At 35.0% G+C, this 26,167-nt stretch overlaps 2 protein-coding genes across 5 annotated transcripts in view; one reads left to right on the top strand and one right to left on the bottom strand.

The window, feature by feature from the left end:
* LOC139980469 (huntingtin-interacting protein 1-like) overlaps window positions 1–11,454 on the top strand; it is a 51,008-nt gene extending 39,554 nt beyond the window's left edge. For 2 of the 4 annotated variants that reach the window (XM_071992089.1, XM_071992090.1), the window contains 2 exons: window positions 342–511; window positions 8,453–11,454. In XM_071992089.1, coding sequence (XP_071848190.1) covers window positions 342–511; window positions 8,453–8,566 — 284 coding nt within the window. In that variant the 3' untranslated portion in view covers window positions 8,567–11,454. Of the gene's footprint in view, window positions 1–341; window positions 512–1,071; window positions 1,505–3,780; window positions 3,808–8,452 lie in introns of all 4 variants that reach the window. The other 2 variants (XR_011797564.1, XM_071992091.1) reach the window with 2 other exon arrangements.
* Window positions 9,789–25,717, bottom strand: LOC139980470 (SEC14-like protein 2). The gene is made up of 11 exons (XM_071992092.1): window positions 25,481–25,717; window positions 23,557–23,626; window positions 22,792–22,835; window positions 22,083–22,145; window positions 21,660–21,848; window positions 18,670–18,826; window positions 18,140–18,223; window positions 16,908–17,014; window positions 16,421–16,566; window positions 15,704–15,858; window positions 9,789–15,126 (listed from the first exon to the last, which is right to left on the bottom strand). Exons 1-11 carry the CDS (start codon window positions 25,532–25,534, stop codon window positions 15,023–15,025), a joined length of 1,173 nt encoding a protein of 390 aa, XP_071848193.1. The 5' UTR covers window positions 25,535–25,717; the 3' UTR covers window positions 9,789–15,022.
* Window positions 25,718–26,167: the final 450 nt, after the last annotated feature.

Genomic DNA, 26,167 nt, shown 5'->3' with positions numbered 1-26,167 from the left:
TAGTGTGGTACAGTGTTACCTAGCTTGGTAAGGGTGAAACTTAATCTGCTAAGATGCTACTTAGAGACTTTATATGCTACCTAGGGTGAAGGCCAGGTGCTAAGTAGTACAGTAAGGTTTTTATATAGTGTGCAGTGTGTCACGACTGACAAGATAATTGGTTTGGCCATAATGATGATTCATCTCTTCAACATACTTTTTTTAAAGAGAGCTGTCAGTCACATCCTCATATTCAGTGTAAAACTGTAAGCTGTTGTTGTATATATATATATATATATATACATGTACCGTATAGTCTGCTGTGTATAATTTACCATACCGGACTTCCATTTGGATTGTAGAATCTATGGACTTTACGAATCTGAGTTTGACACAGACCAAGAGGCTGGAGATGGAGAGTAAGATTAGAGTCTTGGAACTGGAGAACAACCTGGAGAAAGAGAGGAAGAAACTGGATGAACTCAGGAAAGTACACTATCAACTAGCTGGATCCTCAGAGGGATGGGATGAGGTATGAATATTCATTAAGTAATAATAATAATAATAATAAAATAGTACTTATATAGCGCGTTCATCAGCAACGCTGCTCGAAGCGCTTTACAGGAATTGAAACAATTAATACACAGTAAAGATTTAAAATACAGGAAACATATAAAAGCAAATAGTACAAAAATATTGTATAAAAAATATAGTATATTCATATATATAAATTACTGCTCCAATTATTTCATAAACTTCATGTTTTTTTCCAAATCGAAAACTGGGGGAGGGGGGGGGGAGTTGTCCCTTGGAAATGAGAGTGGGGGATGGGATAGGGTGGGGGAGAGGGGGTGAGTTTAGAATATGTCATTCATCATTTTCTGAGAGGTATCACGCTAATGAACTGTCCCCTCGGTGGTATCATTGTGATTTTTGTTTAGTAGTTACAAGGATATCTACACCGGGCTACTACTAGACTGTCGTTAAACTGTCTATGATTATCAAGTCATAAAGGTCTAAGTCATATATGGTGTTTTCTGTCTCAAGTAATGTTCTTGTTTTTCCTTTTTTTCCCCCTCAAATCTCTCAAAGGGATCAAAGGTATAGTCTGTTAACGGCATTTTACTGCTTGTTGCACATCACATTTTTTTTTTCTACTTCAACATTACAATGCTCTTACAGGGAAATACTCTTTGCTTGTGGTATCGCTGCAAATTGTTCCTACCCTTTTTTGCATAAATTTGTATCGGGTCGGGGAGGCGGGAGGCGGGAAGTGTTAGGCAGAGGAAGATACATTAAGTGTGAGGAATTTCACCCTATGAAGTGCTTGTGCTGAAAGATGATTTGGTGTTACTTTACATAATCACCCCCCCCCCCCCCCAGAAATACATATCTCTTTCTTGGACCATTAAATATTCAATTTCTATAGGCTGGTTTCAAACTGTAATATGATCTTTATCGTTCTCTCAAATTTTTAAAGGGACCAAACGCAGAGTATTAAAAGGAAGTATCTCTAGTGCTAAAGGTAGAGCTTAAAATGCAAAGTATCACTCTTGCAAAATTTCTTCAAAGGACGTTCTCACTTCACTATTTGTAAAGATAAATTGCTTAGTGAAGAAAAACAATCACTGTCTCATGAAATTGTCATATTTTTCAGCAAAATGCCACTAAAATGCTTGTTTTTTCTCTTCATTCTTTTTTCCTCTCTTTGCGGCTTTACATTTGTATTGACGGGGGAAAGGTGATGGAGAACCATGGCAAGAGGGAGGGATATCATCCAATAGAATAACTACTTGTATACTTGTGTTGTGTGGCAAGAGGGAGGGATGTCACCTAACAGAATAGCCACTTGTATACTTGTGTTGAAAGACAACAACACACATCCTCTCCATATTCATTTTGAACACAATTCTGAGGATAATGCTAAATGACAGGATAATAAGGACAGATCTAAACTTTAGCACATTCTTTTGCATCCCTCAAAAGATGTATTAACAGTTTCCTTTAATTTTTTAATTTATTTTATTTACAGCAACAATTTTATTGTCTTGCACCCTTCACCTTAAAATTCCTGCATGAAAATTACCACCAAAAATAATAATTATAATAAAAAACACCAAAAACACAACCTCAACTCTGATTGTCGCATGCATTTACTGTGTGAGTTCAAGCATTTATATGTTAAAATATCAGGCCATGAATTAACAATTGACCTAGCAAACCTGTGTTAATTCAAAACGAGGTTGGTGAGAGAAAACTGCCTTTGAAGTTTACATGGGCATATCATAGTCATCTGTGTACTTCATGTTGGATGTAGGCTGATGTATAACTTTGCTCTTAAAATGTTGGGTTTACGACGGTCACACATACTTGTAATCCAAAAATTAGCGTGGCAATTCGACGCCTGTTTCGCTGCTAATGTTGTAAAAAAAATAGATATATCACAGTCAAAGTCATTTGAATGATTTGCAACTGAATTTTTGATCAAAAATATTATATTTTAAGCAGTCTCCTAGTTTTAAGTTCAGTTGAATTTTATTGTTCTAAATTTAAAGGATGTAGAACCATTTTAAGGGCATATAGATGTTCAAAACCATTCGTCACTACGTAAAACAAAATAAAATAATATGCATATTCGTCAGTACGCGAAAGAAGGGACGAATTGTTGTTAATAATTATGTACACCGGTTAAAACATATCGGCCATTAGTAGTGAAATTCAAAACTGGGTTAGAAAGGATGTGGTTGTGGGTGAAATGTTTCATAGGGCCAAAGGATAACTGCCGATGTCTTATTGAGTGGTCAATATAGCATGATTGTGCATATGTAGTCTGAGTCGGAACTTGTATGTTTGTCCCAAAAACAAAGAGAATTTGTTTTAATAACTCTCACTTGAATTAACATTTGATGCATTCAGAATATCTTGTCATGATTTTGTTGATTCTTTCTAAATTCTTGTGATGGGAATTTTTGATGCCAAAAAAATATGTTTCTTTCTCACCCTTTCGTTTACCTCTCGTGTAAACTTACTCAGGATGACATAAAAGCTCTTGGAAAGAAAAAGGTGATCTTTGTTTCACAATTGCACCCCTACTGGTCCTCAATTTCACCCTACCGGTCCTCCTCCTGGTCTAACCATTTAATATCAAATTGTATCTCTTCAAGAAGTGATCAGAATTGGTGATAGGATGGGTAGCCCACAGTGTATCACTTACTAAAATTCACATTTTATTATGTGGTGAAAAAGGATATCCTAACATGAAAGTGTAGTATATGCATTTAGCCTACATTCCCCGCTTGGTGGTGGACCTTTTAAGATAACATAGTACATAATAATCATATACCATAGAACTTCTTTTTAACTCTGGAGCTGAAAATTAGTTATCAAAATACATGCATTTTAACTTTGTCTTTCCTCTCTGATATACATATATATATATATATATACATATATATATATATATATATATATATACATATACATATACATATATATAAATATATATATATACACACATATATATATATATATATATATATATATATATATATACACGTATTGTATATTGTCAAAATCTGGTTAAAAATATCTCCTTTCCATCTATAGATCTACATAAAAATTGGTGATTTTAAAGACTACTTTCCTTCATATATGTTTCTCTAAAAAAATTCTTGCCCATATTTAACATCCTACAGCTTTAATCTTAAAAAAAGATTTTATCAATTTTTTTTTATTTCTTATTTGTAATTTATAATCCTGATGTGGTTTACTAACTTTATATGTGTGTTCATGTCTCGCCAGAATGTTGCACATGACTGAAGGGTCAAGGTACGTTTAATCACTCCTCCATCCTCTCTGTTACCCCCCCTCATTATCTCATCCCACTGGTCCTCTCCTAGCACCCTATTTACTACCTCTCATGTCTTCCCCATTATATTTAAATTTTGTGGTGTTCTTGTTTGTGTCTTGTCACCCCGACTTCGCTTGTTTAAGCTATCGTCCTGCATTTATTTCGTTCACGTTTTTTCTTCTTTTTTTCTTTACTATTTTGTCATCTTTCAAAAAGTTTGGCATTTCTTGACGTTTATTTCAAATTTGTCGTGTACTGTTTATTGGTTTACTGTTTGTTGTTAACTGTTTGTTGTTTACTGTTTGTTGTTTGAGAAGCAGAATATGCTCTGTGACCTCTTTAAAGTAGCTGGTGGTGTTAGCACCATAGCAATATCTCAGGACTCGGAAAAAAAGTCTGCACAAACTATATTTCTGGTTTTAGTTGTTGTCACATCATATCTAAAAATCATATCTTCATGAAATCTGATAACGTTTTCAAAACACATAAACCGAGGTCTACCACACTTTCCTAGCACACATAACAAGGCCTAGCCTAATTCGCATCGCACAGAAAACTTTCACTGTAAATCCAATGCCTTTGCATATTTCGTCCGCACCTGCACTGGATGCCCCCTCCCTGTTTGGGGTTGAAAAAAGGGGTGAGTACACACCCCTGACCCTTCCCTCAGATCCACACCTGCACTGGATGCAAATATCGGCCAAGGATTTTTTTACATTTATGTTTATGGATCCTTTTAACCCACAGCATCTTGTCCTGTATGCTTTTTTTAACATATACTCTTCCTGATTGCTTCCAAACAAAATTGAACTGTTAACAGTTTTTAATTCCCTCCGTCTCTGCGACCGATCCAAAGTTTTGGCCACAAAAAGGTATATTGTCATTATTTTGTGATTATTTTTATGTCACAACAGTTAAAAACAAACCAAAAAGGTCTCTGTAGAAGATTGAAATTGAATTATGCATAATGAGGCTTTTAAATGGTTTGTAACTGGTTGTCCTTAAGAACAGCCAAATGGCTGTAATGTCTGCATAGATGTGATTATGATATATAGTTAAGATTGAGGGGTAACCTATTGTTAGGTCCTTATGTGTGAATGTAATACATAGCTTGGCTAGGGAACATTGGACCTAATTCTGCATGTTTGGGGAATATTACTCAAAAGTGAGGGAATGTTAAATCTACAGCCAGCATGCAATTTAATAATAGACACCCTAAAGCCATATATGGAGAAATAATATAACTCATGTTGAAAATAATTACAAAATAAATATTGTAGTAAAATAATAGCATCCTAGGTCCACATGATTGGGAAATTCTGAAAGTGGGCAAACTTAGCTAGCAAAGTCAGCATACATTAATGGAAACCCTCAAACCCATCCCGTATTGGAATACCATTACAGTGGGAGAAGGCCACAATAAAGTTAACATTGCATTTGTTAGTAACCTCAAACCAACATGTTTTTGATCTGCATATGGGAATATATGTTTTATTTTTGATGCATTAGTAGTAATTCCCCACAATAATGTCAAAGTCAGTAAAGTTTAAAAAAAAAGGAGGCAATATCTTTTGAAGTAATCCATCTACTGAAGGAAACTGATTTGCATGAATGTGATGTGAAATCCAAGATGAACAGTGTTTATGCACATGTTTTTTTTCACAAAAGTAGTGGTTCAAGTATATTTTCCATACTTTTTCTTATTGGTTCACGTGCCTACACAATCCTCTCATCATTGCACATAGTGCACAGGCATGTTTTTTTTTAAGAGATTTTCAAGATGACTCAGTAAATTGTATCAAACGTTTTTAAAATAATTGATGACTGAAATATGCTCACCTTTATTCTGATGTCTCTAATACACTCAAGATAACCTTCCATCTTGTTTGGAACAAAAAGTATTTATTTTCAGTGTAAATAAATAAAAACCTTTACATGAAAAAAAGGTCAATGGAAAAATCTCTTGAAAAAATCAGTTCTTTCTGCATGGAAAATGTTGATGTGTCATCTCACTGCAACTCGCTTGTCACTTATCATAAGTCACGAATCAGAGAGCACTATGCACTATCTTCATATTTGATATTTTGGGTTTTCTGAAAATCTGGAGTTTGTCAAAGACTTAACTGACTTTCAGAACATTCCTTTCAAAAAACAAAAACAATATGCTCTGTGAAAAATGTTTGTAATGCAGCATTTTCATAATTTGGTTAAGTTTTTGGAAGGAGTATAAAAAGTTAATAGTACATTTTGTTTTAGTTTAATAATTCATTCAGAGTATAGCTTTCAAAACTGTTTTAAAAAAAATATATTATCAATAATAGTAAATGTTCTGGAAGATATCTTACAGTGAGTATTACAAAGAAACTTTAATACTAAGTAGATATATTATCGTTTAGTATGGAGATATTGATGGTACTCATCACAACTACACTATGACATTTGCATGGTCTTTGTTTTATAGTTGTAGTACTCAGTCTCGACTGTTCTCATACATTTGTATAGTATGTCACATAAATTTGTGTGGCATCAATTCAGCATTTCTGATCATGTCAAGCTGCTCTGTAGACACAGGTTCTTAAAATGAGTAAGAAATAAACATTCCAAGTAGATATATGTTGTTTAGTAATGGAGATGTTAATGCACTCACATATACACTATAACATTTGCATGGTCTTCGTTTTATAGTTGTAGTACTCAGTTGACACTGTTCTCATGTTTCTGTATAGCATGTTACATTTCTATTATATAAATTCATGTCAACTGTTCTATAAGAAGAAAAAAAAGGACAGAATCTTAGACAAAAACTGACCATTTTCAGTTAATTTTTCCCGTAAAAGAGATCTAACTTGCAGGTCTCAATGAAGTTGGTAGGAAACATTGATTACAACAAGTCGAATGGTACAAAGTGTGAAACTTTTGTGACCAGTTTGAACCTTTTTTTGGATGAAAAAGATGAACTTGTCTGTAATATATTTTGTATCAAGGTTAATACAAGACCCGACTATTTGATCCTATGTCTTTCTGCATAAGAGGCAACTAACCAGTGCTGTTAACCTAATCGCAGTTTTGCTCTGTGCACGTTGTTATCACTCATTAGGCTCTAGCTCTATCCTCTTGGTTCCATTTACCAGTTCCATCTCCCCCTCCCCCCTCTCTCACTTCCTCTCATATTCCATATTGCATATATACATTCCTCATAAGACAGCCACAGTATTATTGCAGCACTCCATAGAGGGCACTCTTCACTTATTCCTTGGACATTTTATATTTTCTTCCAAAGTTCATCTTCTTTGTTTGTTATAGTTGGCTATCCTGTTGTTAGTTTTTAGGTCATAAAAGATTCATTTCAACATGTTTTGTGCGTAACCTAAGAAACGACAAGTCGAGAGGTCTTTTCATGTTTATTGTGCAAAAGTATCCAGTGAAATGGGAAAGCGATACTTCACTTCTGCATGTACTCATCTGAAGTACGGATTTTATCGAGAAAATGACATTTTAAAATTACTCCAAGTATTACAAAGAATTATGCACAACTCAGAGCTGATAAAAAAAGAAGGACCTTTTCATTAGTGATAAAATTACTAAAAATCCTGATCAAAAGATTTTATAAGTGAAAGACTTAGGTGAGTGTAAATTAGAGGGCCTCAGGTATCAAATGGAGTTTATGTCATTGGAGATATAAGTCACACTCACACAGGTAGGTGCGAGAAATTCATATATATATATATATATATATATATATAAATAAATTCTTCCATATTTTTTGACAATTATGAAGGGCCTGTTTTCTCATTTTTTGTTGTTGTATCGGTTTGTTTTCCCCCTTGGCCTGAAGTAGCCCCAGGTAAATGTTTGAAGTGTTAATGTTCAGGGGTAGATTTTAGAAAGGAGGGTGTGAGGCCCTGAAGCCATTTAAGCTGATTGCGATATAGGCATGGGGTAAGGGAGGGGGCGAGTGAGGTCTCCCAGAAACAAATTATATTTTAGGCGTGAAATGGTGCATACTGAGGTATGTTAAGGCTGCAAATGACATCTATATGAAAGGTTGTGTCTATAACTACTATTAACTATGTGTGGGGTTGAAAAACAGTGGGTGGGGGCCTGGGGGGGAGGGAGCGAGGGGGTGGGGTTCTACACCATCATCCTGGATCTGTGCCTAATGTTAGCATCTGTTTGCATATATGACGATGGAAGCAGGTGATTTGTATTAAAGAAGTGATAGTTTTTCTGGTATAAACTTTGATCTATTGTTTCTTTGAAGGATAAATGTCGGTCGCGATAGATATTTCTGCCAAGTCATAGACAATAAGAATGTACCAAAATTAAAATTGTTAATTCAAGTTTGGACTTTAAACAGATCCAAATATAAAACTTGTGCAATATCATTTTGAAATTGTCTCATTAGAAAGCAGACATTAGCTAGTAAAGGAAATGAGTAAGTTTATAAATATTACTAATAAAACATGTTTTTTCTTAGTGTATTTCTGTTTCAGACTTTTCATGATACAAGTTTGAGCATTCGCTGCTCGGGAATGAAAAGCATTTAACTCTCTTTTCGATGCTTGCAAATTTTCCTTTCGAACAACCAAATTTACTGTTGTATGTTTTGTTTGTCCCCCTCAGGATGAAGAAGACCAGTATGGCGCCATCGGAGGGCGGAGCGCCCCCTCCCAGGGACCAAACAACGGCAGAAATCCCGAGACCTACGGAGTGGGTGGAATCACAGAATACGTCTGAGAAGCAGTCCTTTTATCCTTGTCGTCTTAGCAACGTTTACTTTCATGCAGTTTTCCGGCATCTTTCCTACGATATTTATTTGTTTTTTTTCTTTGTGTACATCGATACCTTGCTGAGTAAACAGAGTCTATCTACCTAGGTTTTAACGTTTGTCGTGTATTATTTTAAAAAGCGTTTTTATGTGTTTTAATTTTTCTTCTCCTCGTGCTGGGTTTGTATCCTTCCAGTGTAAAATAAATGAACATATGTAAGATATTTTAGCTTTTGAAAAAGCGACACCAGTCAGTAACTGGCGACGTCACAACGGAACGTGGCAGATACTAACCAGCTTTCGTGGTTGACATAGTGGCCCTCTCAAGAAAACATCACAGAATTACAGCGATGGTGATTAAGCCTGTCCTCTCACCTTTATATTCTTTCTTGAAAGCATAAATGATAAATAAAGCTAAAGGGAGTAACAACCCACAAACCTTTATTGTAATCATTTGAAATTCTATCCGAGAACAGATCCAAAAAGCAACAGACAATGTAACACAATGACGAAAGACAATTATTCTACGCTGTCAGACGAAAACCCGGTCTCAACGGTTGCCCGTTCATACGGTTACTTGAGTAGATTTATGTTTACCTGATGTAACCCATCTTTTAGTCGAGAAACCGAATCACAAAGGCAGATCAGAAGTCATATACAGATGCTGTTTACTTTCCTCTTTCAAATCGTACTTAATATGATGACGTGTACCTCAGTTTGGGCAGTGAATTAGGCCTAACAACCGGTCCGATAATTTTTTTTTTTTTAGATGGTTTGGAATGGTCTAGCAGTGACTTTACCCTTCCAGGCAAATTAGTTTCAAAACTGTGGCTTTCATGAAAACTGTTTGAACGGTTCTGTCTGTAACAGCATGATATCCAATCATAACTCGAGTCACTTAAATTGCGTAAGTGAAGCAACTCGATGAGGTCCGTCAAGTTTGTTTCGCCCCGTAGTGATAATACCGTGACTCGACTTGACCGCAAAACAAGCAACTCTTTACAACTCTGATCTATAACATATAACAAAACCAGAAACACACTCTCCCTAATGGACTGGAGGAACTGTCAACTAAAGACCTTCTATAAATCCCTTGTTCCCCCATTCAGTAAATGATCTTACCTTCAGTGCAAAAAGGGCCAGTATTATTTTACATCTACTACACATTATCATTATTATTTTTAAGTGACGTTTTTTTTTAATATAACATTACTTGTTTTAATTTCACAACTAGCTCTGCGTTTCTGTTCTTGTTTGAGTTTATATTTTAGTATTAAAAGTTTGTCACATGTTCAGTCGGACGCCAACTTTCCCAAGCATTTTGTCAGAAGAATCGTCATCTCTGGCCTGCCAGATATAGTCACTTGTCTATCACCGATTAAAAAAAAAAATTATGTTTGTATGCAGACTACTAAATTAATTGATAACATTAGTACTTAATAATATAATGAATCATTTTTCTCTCAAGTAATGGATATTTGTTTTATACAGTTTCAGCAGCAAATAAAATGTTTGATTTTTATATTTTGGTAACGTGAAGCAAACTCAACGTCTTTGCGATGCTCACGAGAAAAAAAATTCTTGTAAACGGCCGAGCAAAGGCTTTTTGCGCAGACTTTAATTTTTTTTATACAGGTGTGGGATAAAAGTGTTCTCGTTTTTTAACGAAGTCCTATTTATACGAATAAATTTTGAAGGGTTCAACCAGGGTTATTATTCTTGATATACAAACCTTGCAAATTGCTCAAGTTTTACAATTCGGCTTTGTTTTCTAAATTCTGGTTTTGTATAGGGTACCTTTTCTCCACAAAAACGATATATGGCTTAATTTCTAACATTTGGATGCTTTCACCTCCACTTTGTTACATTGTTGAAAAAAAGAAAGAAATTAAAAAATAGTTGGTTATGGTTTGTAAATCTATACCTTGGAAGTTAATGTTTACACAGGAGGAGAGGGGTTGCAGGAAAGGTTTGGTAACCATGGAGATTTGTCAGTCAATTAGAGCTATGTTGGTGATCTAGTGGTGTATGTTGTTGCTGTTATTGTTGTGAGATATATTAATATCTTTTAGTGTAGGTGTGCCTTTTTATAGCTTCCCTGTCAATCTCAGCTGCAGATGCCTTTTATTATATATTCTTCCCTCTATATGTTCATTATGAAATTTTAGTTTTAAGAGAAAATGATGCTAAAGTACACAGAAGTTAATTGACATCAAATGTCAAGCCATGTGGTGGTGTTGGCAAATGGGGGGGGGTGGCTCTTTAATCATTGAAACCTGTACTTTCATTTAACTTAAAAAGTCTGATATGTGTTTCATAATAAATTCTTTTCAACTGAAATTTTGTATGAAATTTGTAAGATATAGTATTCCTAGTTGCCAACAATAATGAGGAATGCCTAACAGTAACATTTGTAACTAGACCCCACATATGTGGATCAAAATTGTCCTACCCCCCCTCTTCCCCCGGTGTAAAATGAACAAAGAAAATATGCAATTATGTTAACATGCATATCTTTAAACACATTCAGGAGACCAAATCGCTATGCCCATGTTTGTTTTTTCTTGTAGCAAACACGTTTTTCCTTTTTCAGTTGCATTTCGTATTGTGGTTGTTGAGACATATGTAAAGTCTGTTTTTATTTTTTTGGTTTCTAAGGTCATTTTTCATTATTGGTAGGTTTGCTGGCATGCTTTTAGTTTTGTATGCATGTAATAATAATAATATTAATATGCTGCTGCAACTTAGTGGTGAATATATTTTGAAACATAATCTTGTACCACTATCATTGACAAATATTTGCATTAAAAGAAGGTAATCATGATAAATTTGTAATATATAGAATAGCCTTAAAACACCTGTCTTTGTGACTGTTTTATTATTATTGTTTTTTTTATACTTATTTTGACTTTACTATATGTATTTTGGTTACGTTTCTTCTCTGTGAATAGAGGATGTCTTTATCCTCATGTACCAGCATCCACAAAGTTTTTAATTCCAAGTCCCTTTGTTACTTGTTTTGGCTTCCAAGTTAGGCTATTCACTGAAATTTAAAATTGTTTATTAAATGTCAGTGATACCCCTTTAACACAAAATAAACTCACTGCTCAGCACATCGAAATATAAAATATATTTTTGCGGTGGGTAACAGTGAATTTTGGCCACGCTCCTTTAACGCAAATATTTGATGGTAACAACACACCACTGTCCATGTATTAGGATTGTCTAACCATTATTGTCAACAAATCGTTTGATATTGTGGTATAGTTTCCACAAAAACTGTCTAGCTAGTTAACTCAAAGCAGCCCAACGAAAGATAAATACTATCATTCACAATGAAAATGTTGCTAACATGATATAAATCGTTATTTTAGTCTTCAATCCGTCTTCTTTCTGATGTGCAGGCATTTAGTAGCATGCACTATGTAACTTCCCTGCTTAACTGCTTGCAAGTGAAGTTTTTTTCTTGTCACTACAAAATGCAGACAGTAATGGAACGTGAGACCTTGTTATCTTTTATCTGGACCTGCGATGTCCATCGCTGCTATATACACTGTGTTGTGGGTATTGACCGTAGCTGCATATATTGACTGTACACTAGTGTCTTATTACCCACGGTAGCAAGCTGTGTGTGTATTTTCTGGGATTGATGGTGGTGTCTAACACTTCTGTTATACCTCATTCGAAACTAGGTCAGATTACCGGCTCAGACGTTTCTTTGTGCGCGAGTCTTCACTCCCTTTAAAGTAATGTGGTGTATCACCTTTAACACAAAATTTAATGATAACACCACTGTCCCTGTTTAGGCTTGTTTTAATTATTTTTGTGGATAAATCGTTTTATATATTCTTCTAACTTTCTTCTAGTTTCCAAAATACTATCTATTAGCTTCATGTTAACTTACAGCAGCACAATCTCTGCCATCCTCACATCTAAGAAACATGAAAGACATCTTAGGCTGAAAAGTTGAAAAAAAAAGGCCAAAGATAAAAAATTTCTCTTCTCAATATTAGTTTATGACCAAAACTGTTCAATTTCAACAACAGACAATCACAGCACAAAAAAAAAAACAAAAAAAATGACATTAAAAATAATAATCATAATTAATTAACAAAGACTTTGATGGGTTACTGGAAATATCTGGTAATGGCAATATTTTATTGCTATAATTTTATTGCCATAATTGGTTAATTGCCATGGCATTGGGAATTAATTGCCATGGCAGCTGATCAGCTGAAATCTGCAGTGCGAAAAACAATATTACAAGTATAAATATTGCGTCAACTTTAATCCTCTGTAAATTCTCCTTGCACAATTTATTTGAAAGCTGCTGCTGGAAAGTTGAGGTAAAAGTAAAAAAAAAAAAAAAAAATCAAAAAATTTACATCATGTAATATTTTTTTGTTTTCCTTTACTGAAAGGTAACACGGAAATTTGGTTGGTCACACAATATGAAAGGTTACGGTGCGGATAAGCAAGTAATAATGGAATTAATTCACAGCACATCATTCTCATTATAAATATGACAATTGTCCAAACTTGCGATTAAAGTGACATCTGCTATATATGTATATATCTTTATACAGTTGATATTAATTACTTGATATTCTTATAACATGATATGTACATTATTTTTCTAAAGAATATTGCCGGCCTGTAACCTATTACCACCCCCTCCCAATCCCCTTCACCCACTACATTTCTCCCTCACAACTCACAATCTTAACATTTCATTTAACACAGTAGGCCACTGTAATCATCATTATACCGTCTAGCTGAAGAAGGAATTTATATGCATTTCATATAATAAATGAATGTACTTCTAGAGAATACATTAAGAAGAAAAATGTTGTATATTAATATCAGGTCTGATATTTGGTCTGACTCTTGAAGGTAGAAGAAAATAAGAAAGACAATTTTTAATACTTGTCACGCTTTTCAATTAAAAGGTAAAATAAAAAAGAAAACCTTTTCTACTAGTTTTTAAAATAAATACTGGCACTGCTTAGTTACTCTCATATGAAAAAATATGAATACTCGTAGCACAACTTATTGAGCATTGGATGATCATTTACATATGATCAACCAATATTCATGATTTTGTGAATGAATATTTATAAGTTTTCATTTGAGACTAACTAAGCAGTGTTAATATTTATATATATGTATAGATACATATATATATATATAGATACATATATAGATATATATATACACATAGATATATATACATAGATATATATAGATATATTTACATAGATATATATATAGATATATATACACATATTTTTAGATATATATATATATATACACATACATATATGGCTTTCTACCCATATCAAATGCAGACTAACGACAAAAACTGAATAAAACGTAAAACTACTTGTGGTGGAAGTACTCATCACTTTTCATCAAAGATGTACCGGTATAATTATGATGTAAAAGGAACGGAGAAGCCATATTCAGCCTCTGCGATGAGGTAGTTTGAAACACTAACTTATCACAGAACATAATGGTTTAAACGATACAATACATTAAGAAAAATATAAAACAAAACCAACCTCAGCCTCTGCGACGAACTACTCAAACCTGCAAGAGTTTGCTTGCTCCCATGGGTTTAGATAATCTGTATAGTATTTAATTGCTTTTAAATAATACATATAATTTGTGCTTAGATGTAGTTTCTTCTGTTTACTAGTTAGTTGCATCACTAAACTTCCCTTTTTTTTTGTCCTGAATATTTCAGACATAAGTTTATTTAAGGTTACCGCAAAATGTTTTGCAAATCCTGTTTGGAACTTTTTTGGACCTTTTGCCAATTATTTAATTAACAAAAAGGAACCAGAAGAAATTAAAAGATTCTGAAAACATGATAATTGGCAGGATGACTGAATGTTCACGTTTGCACTCAAGGAGAATTTATCACCATAGTAACCCGATTATTTTAAGTCAAGTTTGCTCATAAAACTTCTAAAAATCATTCAATCACGGAAAAATGATATTACCTTCAAACTTGAAGACAAAACATAAAAGGAATGATGATGGCTAGCACTATAATGTGAAAACTGCTTATAACATATTTTTATACACAGCCTAAACCAAGAATAGCTGATTCCTACAAAACACATGGAAACAAACATGCCAATTCCTGGACACATGAAATACTGGGGACATAACATTTTAAGACAAACCTTGTTATCAGAAGTAGATACAAGGTTGCTGTGATGATGTTATTTTGGTTAAGAAAAAAGCAGCAATCCGAGCTGTATGTGTAGGCAGCTGTATTAGGTCCTTCAAACAAGCTAGTGCCAGACCAACTCGCAGAGGTACAAGAAGGGTACATTTATGGTCCTTAGATCACCCCATCTCTCGCTCATTCCCATTTTGGAACAAACCTTCCTCCTCATCTATTGTCTTCTCTCTTCTCAGACAGGAAGAGGATGATCGATTGCCGGGGGAACCACATTGATTGAATAAAAGACTTTCTTGGATTTCATCCAACTGTATGAATTATCAAACCTTATCATGTCTGTGGGAAATGAAAGAAAAATATATATATATAGTTAGGAACTAATTGCAGCAAACAAATTGCTAAGCATTCCTATGATAAAGTTTGTGAAAACACATTTAATAAAGATACTTTGTCTGTGTTGACAATGGCTCTGAAGAAGGAACCAATTACCCGGTTCTCTGGTTTACAAGCGGTGATCTACATTTATTCTTGGGACACACGATTGAATGCACGCTGCCCAAATATTGTAGATATTGTTACCGAGTTGGGTGTTAATTAGGTTTGTGGAGATAAACGGCTGCAATGTGATTCCGATATGTTCAAAGTGATATTTTAACTGAACAGAGTAAGGTAAAACATTTGTTTGCATCTGACATATCATACAATATTTTATTACTACAACCTGTTTATTTCAATGTGCTAGATTATAATAAAAAGCAAAACAAACATAAAAACACTAGTTCCATGTTGAGGAACAATTTGCCAACCGAAGTGATACAAGTGATAGTAACCAAGAATCATACGTTATCAAATGAATGAAACACGACGACCGGATTGTGATAATCGGGCAAGTTTGCAATAAATTCACACTCACAGTTTCCAGGAACGGCGCATATAATTTCACCGCGTTCGGGTACTGTGTTACAGTCGCACTTCATCGAATGGATGATCGTCTTTGGTGTAGTAAAACCGTTTTGTTGGAGAAACACTCCAAATGATATATTTTCGTTTTCTGTTTCAAAATCCCATCTTGAAAAAGAAAAAAAAGTGGTTTAGCAACAGTTTAACCAAATGAAAAACTTCAATATGTATGAAACTTTGCCAAAATATACTTAAGCGTCTTGACAAGGGGTTACGAAATGATGATCAGATTGAAGAAAGAGGTGGAGGGGAGGGGGGGGGTGGGGTTGGAAAGGAGAGGGGAAATGCATTGGCTAAGGCATATTGCATAGTTTACATATTTTATGGGGGTTCATTCAGCCTTGGGTTCCTTGGTAACTTGTCTCTGTATAACCCAATCCCATACCACCCCTCCCCCCCCCGTCCTTCTCAGCACATCAATATACTCAATAACTTGTGACTTATATAATACTCTGATTAAAGTCCTTTAAATGTCTATCCGTTATCTTCTATGCTGAAATCAGAGAATAATATAGTATTCAAATATTGTGTGGCAGATTTGTCTCTTATTAAATTAATTTCTAAATTTGCTATAAATCGTTGGAGAGAAATTTGGGATGCAAAACTGGATAAATTATTCCCACCAGAACGAATCCATCAATAGACCAGACTGAGTTAATATATAGCTTACTGCAAGTGCGATCCGGCCTCGATAACTTCACATACGACATCCTGGAACTTCCCGTTCAATACAGTACAGGTGTCCATGGCTTCTCTACATTTACTGCTTCTCCGGTTCAGGTAAAAAGACGAAGGAACCTTTCCTCCAAAGCAGATCTACCGGAAGGAGAAGCGAAAGTTTGGGTTAAAAAGTTAGATTCATTAACAGAAGAATTAAAGGTTACATAATTGGTCGGGAGACCAAACAGGGGACCGGAAATGGCAAACGACGATGTGGTTAACGTGATGTGTCACGGCGTACCGGTTTTTTGACAGTCAGGCTTGACATCAAATATCTTTTCAAAATTATCTTTTCAGATTCATAATTGTCACAATCCTACAGATTATGTCACCAGCCAATCAGCTTCCCTGAGATAGCACAGATACCACAGACAAACACACAAAGAGCAAAGGAACACTGTAGCTAGAATTTAAAAAATGCTGGAAGAATGTCGAACCTTTGAACTGCACTTCGGATCGCCATTTTCATCCGTTGCCCGTCCGCCGTAATGGACGGGCAGTTGATCGGGATGGATAAACTCTAGTAACTTCTCTTTGTAATTACCTACGGATTAAAAAAATTATTCAAATATAGTCATGAGAAATAAATTCATGAGAAAAAAAATGGATTATATATTAAACTGGTTCGTTTGCATTCACAACACCGGTAGTTTGATTAATGGTAGGTTTTTAGATTTTTAGTTTTGGTTTCCTTCATGTAATTTACCAGCAACACTGTTACACTGGTCACTGTATTAAGTCATGTTTAAGTTCTTGCACTTACGTGTGCCTATTGGTCATTTAATCAGTGTCACCATAGCAACAAAAAAATGTTCCTTTCAGTGATCAATTTCTTTAGCTTACTTACTAGCTGATCATGGACATTCAATTTATCTCAGCTGCCAAGTAAAGTAGTGACTGCAAGACAGTGAGTAAGTACACAATTTTACCATTGGGCCATACTTTCCCCCGGGCACAAGATCCCCAATAAGGGGGTAGGGGGATTAGAAGCAAATAAAGGGGAAAAGTGACCCGATAAGAATATTTTTAATAAACCATGTGTGTTGGTTGACAAAGTCTTTCATACTGCTTTTGTACTTTATACTGGTAGGCTACAGTATATCAAATTCATACATTATTTGACAGTATGCTTAAAGGCACTGAAGACTCGCCCCAAACCATGTGCCACCCATGTTTGCAAGTGAAGTCTTTTTCTTGTCAACAGTCACTACAAAATGCAGACAGTAATGAAACGGGATACCTTGTTATCTTTTATCTAGACCTGAGATGTCCATCGCTGCTATCTACACTGTGTTGTGGGTATTGACCATAGCTTTTTGTATAGTGTCTAATTACCGACGGTACAGTAGCAAGCTGTGTGTGTATTTTCTGGGATCGATGGTGGTGTCTAACACTTCTGTTACACCTCATTCGAAACTAGGTCAAATTACCGGCATGAGACGTTTCTTTGTGTGCGAGTCTTCACACCCTTTAATTGCCCCACTGTCAGTTGGGGATTTCCAAGATTTATATCTGGCTCTTGGTAAAGGGGTAAATCCAGCCCCTAGGTAGGGTCATAAACTACTGTACCTCTTTCAAGCAACATTTTTTTTAAACTCTTTACGAGTATAAATTGCATTCAGCAGTTTGAAGTTAGCATGTCATAACAACTGAGCATTAAGTAACTCACTTCCCAGAATCATGACTTTCTCTTTGGTCTCTTCACTCAGGAATGGTTTAATCAGCTGGAATCCAACGGTGAACATTTTAGGAGCTGTCGAGAAAAAAATAATAAAAAGAGATGTTTATAACAACTGTTATAATCCCCATCTTTACCTTCAAGTCATGACATAAGATAGAAATTCTCTTCATATAGCTCACTCCACTCATGTTTTATCATAGTGTGCCTGCATTGAAATGGGCTTCAAAGAAGCTTTTGTCTAAAACTGCTTGAAACTAGCTGTTTCACACATGAGTGCGATTTCAATCATACTATTCGAAAACCATAGAATATTCTCAAAAACAAAGTAATTTCAAAACAAATTTAAATAATACTCCATTTACTATTTGGAAACATTGAAAAAGGTTTTAATCAAGTGAACAGCAAAAAAACTGCTTAAAATAGAAGAAGAGTATAAATGAAATTTTGGGTGTCCATTTTGAGGCTTCCTAGCATTTTTTTGAGGCCTGTATTATTGTTTCTGGTAATTATAAACTAACCGTTTATAACAATCCCTCTTCTTAAACTTTCTGGATAGTTTGCTTCGTAGGCGGTCAATACTTGAGAATACCTATCGATAAATGGCCTCCATATGTGCAACAAGCCAGCATGCTGTAGATCAAATACCACGTTGACAGTTTCGATAGCCCGAGCTTCCTATTCATATCAAAGTAAAAGAAAAAGGAATAGTTTAAAGGGTGTGAAGACTCGAGGAAAAAATAACGTCTAATGCCGGTAATCTGACCTAGTTTTGAATGAGGTGTAACAGAAGTGTTAGACACCACATACACACACAGCTTGCTACTGTCGGTAAAAAGACACTATTGTACAATCAGTACATAACAGCTGCGGTCAATACCCACAGCACAGTGTGCAAATGATAAGCGATGGACATCTCAGGTCCAGCTAAAGATAACAAGGTATCACGTTTCATTACTGTCTGCATCTTGTAGCGACAAGAGAAAAACTTCACTTGCAACCAGAGGAAAGTTAACTTTGTAAATATGGCAGCACGCTGTTTGGGGTGAGCCTTCAATGCCTTTAAGCAGAATGATACAGCTATTATATCACCCAAGAAGTGTTATGAGTTCAATCATGATAATTGTCAACATTGTCAAATAGTGATTCCAAAAAAGGCATAAACTTTTCTTAAATTTCTGTGTGAGTTAACATATGGATTTTGTAACATATATCTACATATATACCTAGGGTAGGAGCCAGGGGGCACTGGGGGCAGGTGCCACCCCCCCCCCCAATTTTTTCCAAAATTGCAAATGTGCCCTCCTGGGAAATAAAATGTACCCCTTTGACGAAGAACTGTCTTTTTGATATCTTAAGCCTTTGTTAATTTTAATATTTTATTTTAATTATTCATGTGCACCATAATATTATAGATAGCATACTAACAAATCATATATATTTAAGTAATATGGCCTTGTGTGTATCAGTTTATAGCATAACGAGTGGTGGTTGTGGAATGAGAAAGTGCCCCTCTGATGTTGTGCCCCCAATTTTTGGAAGCTTCCTACCCCCCTGCATATATATCTATATAGTATACATAAACTGTAATTTACAGTATGTTGAAACTCGAGTTTCATGCCTCACGGGCGATCATCAGACAACATGAATATATCTTTATATACTTACAGTATATATATATAATGAATGCTTACAAAAACGAATTATGTTGTAACCATACATGTATTATATCATTGCATACACTCTGTATGACAGCACATATCACAGGCACAATAACCCATTGCCAAGTTAAAAACCCTATTATACTAAACCCTATAACAAAAGAGTATTATTTATATAACAAAGGATCAATTGTTAAGTCATAACTACAACCCACAACAATCTTTAGTACCATCCCACCACACTCGATCTTTAATACCACACACAATCTTTAATACCATTCCACTGCTCGTTACTTTGCAATTATTCACTGAGCATTAATTGGACAATAAAAATCTTTGTAACAAAAGTTAAAGGGGAATATATATATCATATTGTCTTCAGTTTTTTTTTCTTTTCATGGTTAAGTATGAATGAACAGATAACCCACCAAAGTAAAAAAGATTTTAAATCAAATGGTAGAATTACTGCAGTGAAGATCAAGGATGACTGGCCACTATTGAACCGAGAAGTGGATGATCTCATAGTGGTTTTCTGTATAGTTTTATTATCATGTGATATTAACATGCTGGTACTACACTCATTTAAATTCAGTACACGTGATGCACGAGGACTTCCCCCATTATAACCAAGGAGTACCCTCGAGTATGCTGGTACTCAAACTCTGGAGTGCTCTCAACTTTAGTACTCAAGAAACCAAGATTAAAAAAACAAATAAAATGCAGGTATGGTCTACAACGGAAGAAGACGTCTACAGGAACTTAATACAATGCTGACCTGAAAGCAAAGTTAATTGAACTAAATTCAGAAAGACAAAGTCATACCTAATTATTAAGGAGCTTTATACAATGCTGATAGAAAGCAAAGTCAATTTAACTAAATTCAGAGAGACCAAGTCATACATAATAATCAAGGAGCTAAAATGCTGATTGGAAGCAAAGTCAATTTAACTATATTCAGAGAGACCAAGTCACACCTAATTATAAAGGAGCTTTATACATCCTTGATCAGAGGCAAAGTAAAATCAACTAAATTCAGAGAGACCAAGTCACACCCTTTTTTACAGATATATCTTTAGTATCACTAATAGAGCTACAAAAACAAACTATATATATCTCCCAAGTAAGACTATGTGTTTGTGTTAGAAAAAGGCAGTTGTATATTACTTTACTGGATTTGACTTGAATAAACCGGAAAAGACAAAAACTAAGAAGTGTCATGAATTAAACAGGAACAGACACATAGACACATGCAGTATTTCTAAACAAAACCATGATAACTGAAAAGTTTTGGGAAAAGTGGTAGCTAATTCAATGTTGATATCCCTACCCCATCTTCTTGATCCTTGTCTTAAATCACTCTGAAAATCACTGTCAAATAGCGTGACATTTAATAGACAAAATAAAAGAATTTTAGATGAACCCACAGTGATCGAAGGATGGGGTAGGGGAGATGGGAAGGAGGGGGAGAGGGGAAGGAGGGGGAGAGGGGAAGGAGGGGGAGAGAGGAAGGAGGGGAGAGGGGAAGGAGGGAGAGGGGAAGGTGTGGGGAGGGAGGGAGGCGGTGGGATATGGACGGAAAAGAGAAGAACATTCAGTTGATAAAAAACTCAAAACTAGAGTTACAGTACACATATGATATGGTTTTATATTAACAAATATGAAATGAAACATACAATTAGCTCTATTAAAAACATAAAAAATGACTTTTTTGGGGGGATCATAACATACCATAACAACATAACATAACATTTGAGGGCTCCTCTGGAAAGCAGTGCTTCCGCACTGAGCAGGACTACCCTCATTAAAGATGACAATAATAAAAAATAAAAATAAAAAATCATATCGTTTACCTTTTCATTGCATTTATCTACATCCTGCTGGATCCTTTCGCAGGCCAGGATCTTGTATTTCAGGAAGTCATGCCTCGTGCATGAGTAGAACACACCCTTAGTATCCAGACAGCCGTAGGGATCGTACCAGACAGGATGTCCGTCTCGGTCCTCTCCGAACATTCCACCAATCATATACTTTGTTAGAACCTGGTAAGATAAATATAAAAAAAACAGTAAAAGGGCAGTTGGGAGAGGTGAGTAGAATACCACGCTGGTATAGTGAAGGTATCGTCTACATGGTTGAAGGTGCGGTTAAGCGGTCAGTTGATGTATAGGAGATCGGTAAGCGAAGGAATGAAGTCAATATACACAGATCCTTACAATGCTTAAGAGGCGATTTAAAATCTACCTATTACAACAGGTATATCGAGATGTACTCACCTCAGGAGGCTTCCAATTGGTCAGAATATTGTCACAGTCATAGGTAACCCGAAATTCAAAATGCTGTCAAGGTCAAAAGAAGGCAAAGAGTTACAGAACTATGTTAATCTGAGGTATTTATGGACTGTAATTCCCTGTCTTATTTAACATGTATATATACCCTATAACAAATAAAAACAAATCATTAATGACCAACATTTGCAATAATAGCTCAGAAAGACTTTTGACACACACACACCTGGAAATGGTGTCGCAACTCTCTTTGCCAATATAGAATTAAAAAAAAAAAAAAAAACTTGATCTACAGTAATATCCTTAATGTCGACCAAAGAATATTGTATTCATACAGCTAGTACTGTATGACTGAATCACATTATTTTAATAAGTTAAACTTAAAAACACAAGTAAACTATACCCTTCCATGGCTCCAAGGGTGTGATAAGTTACAGTTACTATTCATAGAACTTTGCCTATTGTGCAGTGTGTTGAACGCAGGCAATGTTTAACGGTAGCAATCAGGAAGTTATATATTTGGGTGGTATGACACAAAGCATTGCACTATTGGCTATAATCTACATTCATATGGACCTTGAAAGATACTTTCCACCTTGTATTGCAATGCCTTGCATTTCATCATAATTCTTAGTTAACACCTTCCTGATCTTTAATCTGAAATGGTTAAATTGAGACAGGTTAAGGTTTAACTTACATCTCTAAGCATCTTTTCAGATTTGGCAAGGTCAAATTTCCGAGCTACAACAGGGAAATAAATTTGAAAGAAAGCATTAAAAGGTGTTTACATACAGTAGAATTTAAGGTAATTATTGGACGGAAGATTGTAAGATGGGAGACAAATTTAGATATGCCTGATTGATGAAGTGGACAATTATGTATTATCATGAACAATATATCAAATTTATATTAAAAAAAGAAAAGAAATATTTTATAGAAAATGGCACTACAATATCTATAACCTTTCAATTTTCAATCAAACGGAGCTAGAGAAAATGTTAAATTTGAGAGTTCAGTTTTAAGAATGAAAAGGTAAGTTCAAATCCATATGTATATGTAATTTAATTACATTTTCTCTTACAATGAATAGTGGAAAGGAGAATTCTGGACAATATGACAGCACTGTAAAGTTTGAAAGCCTTAAATTTGTGTAGCTGCTGGGCTTTCTTCTTAGTATGCAGTAATAATGTATCAATTATTCCATCAGAAATATCCTCTCACCCCCCCCCCCCCCCTCTCAATCATCTGAAAATCCATTTTGAGAAGTTGCTCTACTAATCAGAATACAAAAGAACGGTTTCAGATTTCAACAAGAATTTAAGGCAGTCATTAAAAATCATTCCTAGGGTGACAATTATCATCAACAACTGTGCCAGCTTTTTTTTCATTATTCGGGACTAGAACGATTCACCATCCAGATAATTCAAGTGAGGCTACAACGAATTATTTAATATATATTTACCTCTCAGCCAACGAAGCAAGAAGGCGTCATGGTGTTCTGGTTTTAATACATCCTTGAGGTTTTCTCGAAACTAGAGGAAAAAGCAGAAATGAAACATGTCGCTATACAATTGCTCTCAACGGATCTGGTCGATGAAATACTGGTTTCCAATCATCAGGATAAACAAATTTTGCATTCTTGTAAATTTCTCGATTCACTGACATTTTACACAAATGTGTCGTCTTTTTCATTTATCACTTTTTTACAATGATTTTTTTACGAAATTAATTTATACTGGAAAAGAGTGATCTGAAAATGACACAAATTTTACATTAGCCTATCAGCTTAATTTATAGGACATAAGAACAAACGTACAGGTAGATATTTGTACAGGGATAGTCTACAGTCAAAATCTATATGTTTAATTGCAATTTGATGCAATATAGATAAAAATGTCCTATTTAGGTAATTGGAAAGACTTTCTTAAATAAACAATAAGAACTGTAAGGATCTTTAAGTTCCTGTCAGTAAAGGCACACCAATATGTACTGTACAGTACATAAATGCATTTGTTTTGCAGTCCTTACAGTTAAGTGCAGTACATGTCATACCTGTATTTTAATGGCATTCGGTAACCGTCCAAAATGACCAAAAATCTATTCAGACAACCAAAATCTGCTGTGGAGGGTTGTCCGGCAGATGACAAAGTTGTTAATATAAAGTGTATCAATTATTTATATAAATTATAATATATAAATTCAAAGTGCAATTTATAAAAAAATAGGACCTACTGTATCCCTAATTAGTTGAAATAATGAATTATTTTCACAACCAAAGCTGGTGTTCTATTCACCAACCTACACATTTCTCCCACTTGCAGTGTACATCGTACAGTGACATTCATACTGTACTGATCATTTTCATCTTGCTGTACAGTTTCTGCAGACTTGTCACCAACTTTGCTGTTCGGACAACTGAAACATAAGGCCTGGTTGTATGGGGAATAACCAGAGCAAATCCTTCATAAAAAATTTGCCCTGGTACAGTACATGGTTTTCTTACACTTTTCTGTTGTAATTCATCCTATTTGAACCTTGCCTTCACTTAATGTAGGATCTGTGACTTTATGAACCAAAGAGCCCTTAGTGGTTTCTTTTCATAATTTATCATTTTTCTTTTTGTGAAAGAATAGCACTCTGATTGCATCAAACAAGATTATGGGGGAACTTGGAAACTTGACAATCAAAGTGTGAGACTGAAGAGGATTAAGCCAGGGTCGGTCCCAAGTTTGATTGACAGGCTCACTGTAAATGTCTTGAATTAATTGTTGTATACTGCATCCATCCATCATACCTAGAGTAGATTCATCAATATTTATCTTTAGGAACAGAACTTTGTTCTTGAAGTCAATAAATGACATATTAATGAATTATTACAGTAATTAAGGAAAACATTTGTATGTTGGAGCACTGACATGTATTTGTTCACTTCTTGATGGAATTATACAGTAAACTCTAACAAACTTGTGATAGTTTGGGAAATTCTCCTTGTTAGAATAGTGCATTTTGACTTTTTTTATTGCGGAAACCTAATCACTGGCCCAGGCCACATTAATTTAATGTCTAAAAACTGCAAATATAAGAAACCAGTTGATTTCTTAGTTTACTTACTTTATTTTCTTCCTTCAGGCTCAGGAGAAATATAATTAGCAAGCATTTTAGGGTCACACAAAGAAAATGATTTATTTGCTATATCAAATTATTAGTACAATTTTGGTAAAAAATAGAAGTTTGTCTTAGTTTGTATAAACACTTCCATAATTTGTAGCTACTTAATGATAATAAATACAGTGTGTTCCTGAACCGGACACTTGACCGCATCAGCTCTGCTGTACGTCGTATTACTAGTACAGCCTAGGCTATAGTCTAGGCAACAGGTTACTTACCTCTGCTAGACATTTTTCCTGTTCACTGCTAAGGTCTCCCAAAAAACCACTCATGGCACTGTCACTCTGCTACAAATGGTGTACAATTTACTCTCTTTTGACAGATTATTGTCCTTCCCAAATTCCACAGAATAAAAATTGTTGACAGCATTGACGTTCAGCTTGAAATGTACTGGCTATAATGCCGTATATCTTCAGTCTCTCTCTCTATTATATACGCCGCGCTATGTACGTAAGCTTTGTGCTTGATCAAGGCTCAAACGAACCCAATTGTGTTATAGATTACGTAAGGCACGTTTCTACGGTAGCAATCCACAGAACTAAGTCAAAAGTTCGCAGTATGGGCGGCCATTACCGCAAAAATTACACAAGATGCAAAAATCAAATCTAGTGATTCGAAAAAGGAAATACATAAAACTGTTCATTTTCAAAACAATGGAACTTCTTTTAAACTGCTTATCTGACAAAATGAGTAGGTTTCACGGAGCTAATTTGACAAAAACACGTTAAATTAATTAGGAAATTAATGATCGAATGTATCAAAACATTGAGGATATTCACACACGCCAGATTACATTCATGTAGCCGTGCCTATTGAATTTAAGGGTATGAAGACTCGCGCAAAAAGAAACGTCTAATGCCGGTAATCTGACCTAGTTTTGAATGAGGTGTAACAGAAGTGTTAGA

Source organism: Apostichopus japonicus, chromosome 15 (assembly GCF_037975245.1).
Source record: "Apostichopus japonicus isolate 1M-3 chromosome 15, ASM3797524v1, whole genome shotgun sequence".
Taxonomy (NCBI): domain Eukaryota; kingdom Metazoa; phylum Echinodermata; class Holothuroidea; order Aspidochirotida; family Stichopodidae; genus Apostichopus; species Apostichopus japonicus.
The sequence above is the reverse complement of the archived record's forward strand: the minus strand, read 5'-3'. Positions and strand labels throughout refer to the sequence as shown.